This window comes from Octopus bimaculoides, chromosome 8, assembly GCF_001194135.2.
Source record: "Octopus bimaculoides isolate UCB-OBI-ISO-001 chromosome 8, ASM119413v2, whole genome shotgun sequence".
Taxonomy (NCBI): domain Eukaryota; kingdom Metazoa; phylum Mollusca; class Cephalopoda; order Octopoda; family Octopodidae; genus Octopus; species Octopus bimaculoides.
Window position 1 is genome coordinate 96,179,081 of NC_068988.1, and position 9,002 is coordinate 96,188,082.

Sequence of the window (9,002 nt, forward strand, 5' to 3'; positions counted from 1 at the left end):
TTGTATAATCTTCCTTTCCCAGAAATCCTCTTCACAGACATCACATGGCCCCTTGTTGCTCAACTCTTTCTCATTCTTTGTCCATAGCAGATGAATGACCGTCAGCCGATTTAACTCTTCAAGACCAATTACTTTGTCTGCACACTCGTGCTCCACCTCTCACGTAAGTTAATATTATGCATGCAAAAGATCACACCTATGTCTCACTACCGTGTAGCATCACATTCTACATCATCATTTAACGTCTGTTGTCCATGCTGGCATGGGTTGGATGGTTTGACCAGGCCGTGTGTCTGATTGTCATCTGCTTAAACAAAAGTCATACCAATGGTAAAAAAAAACATTGCTATTTGTGGAAGTTTTCCAGAGTGTAGAAAAACTCAATACAAACGAAACAAATTAAAACGGCCATCTGCGTGCCATACTAAACACATCATTAGAGGGCAAGATGCTGAAGAATAAGATCTCTTCATAGACTTGTTGAAAACACAATATATTTATCAGAACTCCAGTATTAAATTTTTCTCTAAATAAGAAAAGAAATAAAATTAAGTTTTATAAAAACATTTGACAAATGATAATTTTTATTACAAAAGTTGATATGGCTAAAGTGAAACTTTTTTTTAAAGAATATATTTACAATTTAGGCACTTTGTAAGTTGATTCTGTGAGTCACTTTGTAATATAAGAATTTACCAAAAAAATATGTGTGCTAAGCAATATTTTTTGAGGAAATATCAACAAAGACTGTTTTAGAAATGAATTAAATATCTTCTGATATTCTCTTTTTGGTAAGAGAGAATCCTTAAGAGTTGATTTGTTCTGTAAGTCCTTTCTCAACTGCTGTCCAGTCAATATGGCTTGATAAAGAACATGAACTCAAAGAAGCCACTACATCCGTAGGATCCAGTTGCGGGGTAGAAATCACTTCGTCGTAATAGTCAGATGCGGAGTTGGAACCTTCATCTGGGAATTCTTGTTCCAAAGTCTAAAATGAAATAACATTGAATTCATCTGATTAGAAAAACTTGCAGCTAGAGATTAATTTCAAAGAGACAAAGTTAATTCTTGAAAATATAGAAGACTGAATCTAAATTCCGCCATAAATATAGAACTGAACTTTGGTTCACACTTCTATATTTAAGAGATTATGTACATTATTTACAACTGACAGATATTTGTCCTCATCTTGATTGTTGCTGATATACCTTCCAGCCTTCATCAGGTGTCTTGGGTAAATTTCGAACCTGGGTTCTCATTCCTAAGGTATAGAATGGATCCAAAATACTGTTCCAACCAGAAACTGAACTGACACCTTTATGGTTGTGAGACAAATGAAATTGGTAACCTACTGACGAAACAATTCCTCTTCTCCTTTTATTTGGTCCATTATAAACATTTTTCTAATTAGCAAATACAAGAAAACCCATGTAAACCACTAGATATACTTTATAACCATCCCTAGAGTTACTGCGATGGTAGCAGATATTCCATCACTAGTTTGCCTACCTTAAAATTTGTACAACAGGTAAATTGTTGAAATCTAAGCCAATAACAAAATTAGTCTTATTAAACCTTCTAAAAAAACGGTGGGAACTTAATTGCCAACCCAATACATCATTTAATCCTTTAGACATTTTTGGGAAACTCCCTATAGAAACAATGGAAGCCTTTTAACCTTACCTTTTTGCCTTCATAAAGAATGCTTTTGATGCGGTCATCCAAAGACCATTCACTGACATCAGATAAATAGTCATCAGGACTCTGATGGGAATCTCCATATGGATGATGTCGGACAGGGGTCTTGTCCTGTGTCATTTTCATTCTGTGTTGAGTTGGGACTGAAGAGGAAAGCAATAATTAATATTAAGCTGAAGATCTCATAAGGAAAATGTTACTAATTGCAGTTCAATATAAATATCACACGTGCAATTTCACTACAGAGAACACTGAGCAAAATTTTCAATATTTTAAACCTGAGCATGGCTGTGTTGTTAAAATGACCACAATGCTTCCATTCATGCATTTTCCCCCCTACAGATTATATGATATTAGCTTTAATGGAGGACAACACTCCAAGGATGGAGGTGACAGTGACTTGCAGTGTTCTGTACATTTCCTAGACTTCAAATAATGTAGTTTGAACCAAAGTAATAGGAGGCTTCATTAGCAAAAAAAAAGAGAAGAATCACAAGTGGGAATATAGTGTGTAGTGGGGGTAGGCAAAATTTTGAAGTAGTCCCAGGAGATAATATTGGTTTCCCTGTCTGATTTTAGTTGTTGAAAACTGACCAACAAAAAAGCTGCAGGCAGACAGACTGACTTGCTGTTCAGTATGCTTAAAATTGTTTGTTTCATACTTAATAGCACAGATATATGTTGGGAAATTTTGCTTCAGACAAAAGAGAAATGTGTTGCATGAAATATGGATGAAACCTACTTTGCTGCTGTGGATGATGACCATTGTGTGTGGCTTTTTTAAGTGTTACTGTGTTATTTAGTAATCCTGTAAATAAGAAAGAACAGAAAAATAGAAACTTTGTTAATAACTATTCATTTTGAGAAGGTACAAGATAAATTATATTCACAAAATTGTGTGTGTATATATTCTTTTACTTGTTTGCCATTTGACTGCGGCCATGCTGGAGCACTGCCTTTTGTTGAACAAACTGACCCCAGGACTTAGTTTTTGTAAGCCTAGTACTTATTCTGTTGGTTTCTTGTTCCGAACTGCTAAGTTACGTAAAAACACCAAAATTGGTGTCAAGTGATGGCGGTGGGGACAAACTCAAATAGGCATTGAGGTATTGAGCAATTCCAAAGTCATTTGATTATCGGACAAAACTGGAACATGGAGATCATTTGTTCTACCATGTAGAGTATTTATAATGACAGATATTACAAAATGGAGGAAGCAAATCATTTTACTACTTCAATTTATCATCTAACCAGACGTATGATGATGATGAATTTACAGTTGATTCGTTGTACTTCAATATAATTGATCTTGCATCATTATACAATAATTCCTGCAAATATTGATTAATTACCATGTGTTATTTAGCCATACCTGTCCCTAAATGATCATTTATTAATCATATGTTAATATATCAACATTTAACCAATGGGGAAAATATAATTAAATGGTAACTGATCAAGAACAAATAGATGTCTTCCGCAAACAGAATATTGTGCAATTTCAAAATCTCCACTTTACATATTTTTGTGATGTTACATGAATCAACTGTACTACATTCAATACACAACATATTATCATCAGGATTGTGTATATATATATATATAGATACACATATATATGTGTGTGTGTATGACATAAGAGTGAAAAATATCCAACCTTTTGAGGTGTGGGTACCTCTATTTGAGAGTTGCCGAAGTCTTTCGGTATAAGAAAGTGGTTTGTGCCTTGGAATTCTTTGATGGAAAGAATACGTTTGTTCATATCCTGTTGAATTATCAAGATAGATACATATATATGAAATGGTATAATAAATGTATATATATATATGGGTACAGGACGTCACAAAATGTAAACATTTTAACAGAGGTTTATGGCTAAACTTGAATGAAGAAGGGCAGAACTAAACTCTGCTCTTTTCTGAAGTAATCAGAGATGACGATGGAAAAAATTAGCGTGTAAATTAGAAAATTACTGTATGTAACTCTCACAACGAGAGATATTCAGCAACAGTACTTTGGAGTAAAGATTGTTTGCCAACATAACATGGCAGTCCTGGTTTAGGATGAATGTTGCTGTAATTTAGCCCCAGGAGACATCGTCTCCAGCTGGCTATACAACACGATCTGTGTCCTTATATTTTCGAACAAGGGAATCTAGCACCCCCACTCAGTGACTAGTTGTCATTTTGAAAACTATATATTTCGAACAGGAATTTGGCAGTGCTACCTCCAGCCAAACAATTATTCTATGCTGATGAAGGGAAATAACCCGGAAATCGCAATACACAGATATTGCTTTAAGCTGAGTGGGGGTGCTAGATTCCCTTGTTTGAAAATATAAGGACACATTGTGTCGTTTGGCCAGCTGGAGATGATGTCTCCTGGGGCTAAATCAACATTCGTCCTAAACCAGCACTGCCATGTTGTGTTGTGAAAAAGTGTGTTATTTCTTAATTATTTTGGAGTAATCAAAATGTTTATCAGAGGTCAAACTGTCCAGCAAGGTCAGGTTACAAGAGCAGGATTATAACTTTTTTCAATTCATTTTTAACTCAGAAAGTAGTTTTGTGTCCTCGGGGAAGGATTATGTTATACATTTATGACTTTTCTCTAAGAATGAAGAATAATATCGACTAAAAGAATTATTGAGGAAGTTGGGGAACCTTACTTGGATTGAAAACAGGATTGGATTTGTTTACTTTCTGCAAATGTTCTTTTTGGTTTTTTGGAGATTTGCTTGGATCAGTTGGTATTTTCTTTACTCCTGCAAAAAGATGAATGAAATATTTTAGCTATTTATATATCAATAGGTTTTTCTAAAGGCACAGAAATCTTTCTTAAACTTACAAAATCTGGAAACCGTTTTTACACAACTCTGTTTGATCGCAATATCTGTCTTATATTTAATTCACTTCAGAGTACGGGGGGGGGGGTTCCAGGGTTTTGAGGAGTATGGAACCACCTCTCAGATCTATTCTGACCTGGAAAAGTAACACTTGTCAGGGTCCCAGCTATGGCAACTCACTCTCACACCGCAGATGAGGCCCTTCAGCTCTTGAGCTGCTTATCTAAAGAGAAAGTAACTCCACAAAAGTTCTGCATCCTGATACCTACAGAGCTTGGGGCACTTACTGCACCAGACCAAAACAAGTTTGAAGGAGAGACTGGGATTGGCTCTGCACAAAACTATGCCCACAACGGTTGTAAAACCTTGCTCCTTGTGAAGTAACTTGTTGAGCATTTAAGAAAAGGCTATTGGAGTACAGAAAGCCCAGAGGGAGGGGATCTGAAGCAGATATGTTATCATCTGCCTTCCATGCTGGCATGGATGAAAAGGTTTGACAAGAGATGGCCAGGCAGAAGCCTGCACCAGACTTCTGTGACTGTTCTGGCAGGATTTTTACAGCTGGATGCCCTTCCTGACACCAACCACTCAGTAGAGTGTTCTTTTATTTGTTTCATTATAATATATGCAAAACAAAATCTCAGGGTTCCTATGTTTTGGGAGACCTGTTTCTCTCTTTATGCTCACAGACAAATATGGTTTTATAGCATAAGTTCTTACGCAAAATGCCAAATGGAATACTTAAGAAAAAGTCCAAGAATAACAAACTTAAAAACAAAGAGGAAAACGACCAGATTACTGACCATACAGCTTTGGTTTGTCGTGAACTTTTGCTGATTGAAGGTTGCCTTGTTTGATGTCTGCAAGGCGTTGAATGTAAGGCTTGGAGTCAGCAACGATAACTTTTCTTGTGATTTCAGGTCGCTGGCATCGGACGATTTCTTGATATGATTTGTCTGATAAGAGAACACGACTTATATCTTTGGTTTTAGATGAATTAGGCTTGTCAGAAACTGTTGCAACGTAATTAGAAGAACTTTCAGTTGGAGAATTTGGCTGCGGTACTTTGTTACGTGGATGTTCCAGACTGAAAAAACTTTGGTTTGCAGATTGCAAGTGTGCTCCCTTATTTTCTTGTACTCTTGATGTGTTATAAGCTTCTGATGTAGGAATAGTTCTGGTTGTCATTAAATTCTTTGTATGCAATGATGATTTGGAGGAATTTGGTGATACAATAGTTCTTTTAGAGTGACTGTATGTAGGCCATTTTGGAAGAGAATATTGCTGCTTGATCTTAGCTTGGTCAGACTGGAAACTCTGGATCAATTTTTCAACATCATGAAGTCGTTTCTCTTGAGTTTTTGTAAATCTCTCAGACCGTTGCTGTTCACGTGATTTTATAGCTTTTTCAATAGCTTTAAAGCTCACTGACTCCTGCATACACAAAAACAGTTTTCTACTTAAGATTTTACAGACAAAAGTAAAATATATAATTTCTATTTTCCAAATAAAATAACTTTAGAACAAATGCTTAAAAATATATTAAAAAATCACATTCCAAAGCTAATCAATACATGCGCACTGATGTTACACATCCAATGGAGCAAATCTTAATAAATCATCATCATCGATTAACGTCTGCTTTCCATGTTGGCATGGGTTGGACAGTTTGACTGAGGGCTGGAGAACCAGGCTCCAACTAGTCTGGCAAAGTTTCTACAGCTGGATGCCCTTCCCAACGCCAACCACTCCAAGAGTGTAGTGGGTACTTCTTATGTGCCACTGGCACTGGAGCCAGTAAGGCGGGCCTGGCAACGCTCACATTTGGATGGTGCTTTTTACATGCCACCAGTACGGGGGTACTGGCGTCGGTCACGATTGGTCGGTGCTTTTTACGTACCACCGGCACAGTAACCAGTCGGGCGGACCTGGCTTCAACCACATTCAGATGGTGCCTTTGACATGCCATCGGCACCGGCCCCAGCTATGATGTTATTTTATTTACAATAAATATTTTTTTAAATTACATTGAAATCAATTCAATATAAATGATAGATTTTAAACTTGAAGCAGCTTTTAATCACCAGTATTTCATGATGTTAAGTAAATGTAGATGTGAGAGAAAACCTTTCTCTGAATGGGATACTAATCTCTCCCTCTCTTGTAACCATACCAAGCGATTGATACTGTATTTCAACAGCTAAATGGTTCAAGGTTGAAGACGGAAGTGCACTGCCAAACAACACAACAAAATATCCAAGTTGAATTTGAACACAAGACCTTTGAGCTGAATAAAGAAGTAAAAAGAAATTAATGATGGTCTGAACGAGCAAACTACACCTGAGGATTAATGAATACCAACATTTCAAGAATTCTAGCAGAACTCCTCTTGTTTTTAGAGCTCAACTTTGTATCCATTCAACCATAAAATACAGTTGTTTTACCTGTTTGCCATTATTAAATGGTTTCCTTTCCTGATGCTGCAGTTCTGTCTGTTTGTCTCTGAATTCTTTCTGCTGTTTACTTTTGTGGTCCGTCATCCACACTTGTTTCGGGATACTGCTCATCTCTTCTCTTTCACTGGCCATTTGGGCAAATTTCTCAAAACTCATTTGCATCATGTCTCTTACACTTCAAGATAAAAGAAAAACATACATCACACACATATACTATCATTATAACCCATTATTTTTATATCAAAGCAGTAAATCAATTTATCTTGTTTGACATACCAGAAATAGCAGTTAAATCACCCTTAAATTACACACCATCACACGAATAATGTAATCCAAGGTTATGGTTGCAACATCTTTGATCCTAGATATACTTAGTCAGTGCTCATCTTGAGTAGAACATCAACCATCATTATTATTATTATTATTATTATTATTATGATATACAATGTGGTGAGCTGGCAGAATTATTAGCATGCTGGGCGAAATGCTTAGCAATATTTTGTCTGCCACTACTTTCTGAGTTCAACTTTGCCTTTCATCCTTTTGGGTTTGATTAAATAAGTACCAGTTATGCACTGGGGTCGATGCAATCGGCTATCCTCCTTCCCCCAAAATTTTCAAGGCCATGTACCTAGTGTAGAAATAATCATTATTATTATTATTATTATTAGGCAGCAAAAGCTGGCAGAGTTGTTAGCATGACGGGCGATATGAAAGGCTCAAAACACGTGACATTTTCTTTTTACGAGATATTAATCGAAAATGTGTGTTAACATGTTTTCTGAGAATTAGGTCATGTATTAACATCCTCTTATTTTTCAACCAATCAGAAGTTTTATTTTCAATACTTTGCACTGGCTGAACCATGGCATTTCCAATACGAACAAGATTCAATGCTCAATGCCATAGAATTGAACTGCTCAAAGATCACCAGGATTTAAACTAGAGACAATAAAACTTCTTTCTTCAATAAAAGAAGCACAAACTCTTATGACAAATGAGAGCTTAATGCTTTCAGACATATTTTTCACATTTTAAAATCTAAATTTATTTTTTTTTGTGACACATCAATGTACCATGAGACACCATTCTGAAATCATTGATTGAAATCCCTTTCGTTTTAAAATGTGAAAGCCATATTAGACAATGTAATGCAAGGTATATAAAGATAGGATGTGCAAGGCTGGAGTGTCTTTGATCATAGGATCAAGGATCAACTTGGAGCTAAACAATACAATCTTCACAACAAAATACGAAGCCCTTCCACAAAAGTCAGGAAACTGATGAATGGAGGTGTACACTGAAGTAGAGCAGTCTGTTTATATGAATAAACTTATAAAAGAAGAGGATGGAAAAATTAGAAAAACAAATGATGATGTGTTCTAATATGAATTAACTGAAGCTGATATATTTGATCATTTTAAAGGTAAATTTGGATGCTTTCACCTGCGTGATTTTTACTAAGTAAAAAGAAAAAAATCGGATTTTTTTGCATGGAATCAAGTAGCCTGACCTAATATGCTGCAGGTCCCCTATATTTGTTTTGAAAAAAGGGGTGGGGAAACCGGACTCCCCCTGTCACGGAATCATTGGGAATTTTTTTTTTGCTGAATGAATTACGGTGATTCCAATGATTCCGGGAGGGGGGATCCTCCCCCCCCCCTTTTCCGAACAAATATAAGGGGTCTGCAGCATATTAGGAGGTCAGGGTACTTGATTTCACACGAAAAAATCTGAATTTTTTTTTTCTTAGTGAAAATCGTGCGGGTGAATGTATCAAAATTTACCATATTTAGTATAATGTTCAACTCGTCAAACATTTTAAACGTTTAATAAATATTCGTTTTGATTAAAATTTCAAACAAATCTCAGTTAATTTAACGATAGATTTTATGGACTGCTAAAACAAATATACTTATGTAAAAAAAACAATTTATGTGCAATGAAAATCGTTAAATAAGGCTGAGATACGTTCATATAACTTGAATTCTGCAACGCCAAAA

General features: G+C 35.9%; 1 protein-coding gene across 2 annotated transcripts in view; it reads right to left on the reverse strand.

Annotated features, from left to right (window-relative positions):
• Window positions 1-572: 572 nt before the first annotated feature.
• LOC106868169 (uncharacterized) overlaps window positions 573-9,002 on the reverse strand; it is a 57,134-nt gene continuing 48,704 nt past the window's right edge. For both annotated transcript variants that reach the window (XM_052970292.1, XM_052970294.1), the window contains exons 34-40: window positions 6,988-7,174; window positions 5,347-5,977; window positions 4,367-4,462; window positions 3,356-3,463; window positions 2,441-2,506; window positions 1,684-1,841; window positions 573-988 (exon numbers count right to left, since the gene is read on the reverse strand). In XM_052970292.1, coding sequence (XP_052826252.1) covers window positions 806-988; window positions 1,684-1,841; window positions 2,441-2,506; window positions 3,356-3,463; window positions 4,367-4,462; window positions 5,347-5,977; window positions 6,988-7,174 — 1,429 coding nt within the window. In that variant the 3' untranslated portion in view covers window positions 573-805. The remainder of the gene's footprint in view (window positions 989-1,683; window positions 1,842-2,440; window positions 2,507-3,355; window positions 3,464-4,366; window positions 4,463-5,346; window positions 5,978-6,987; window positions 7,175-9,002) is intronic.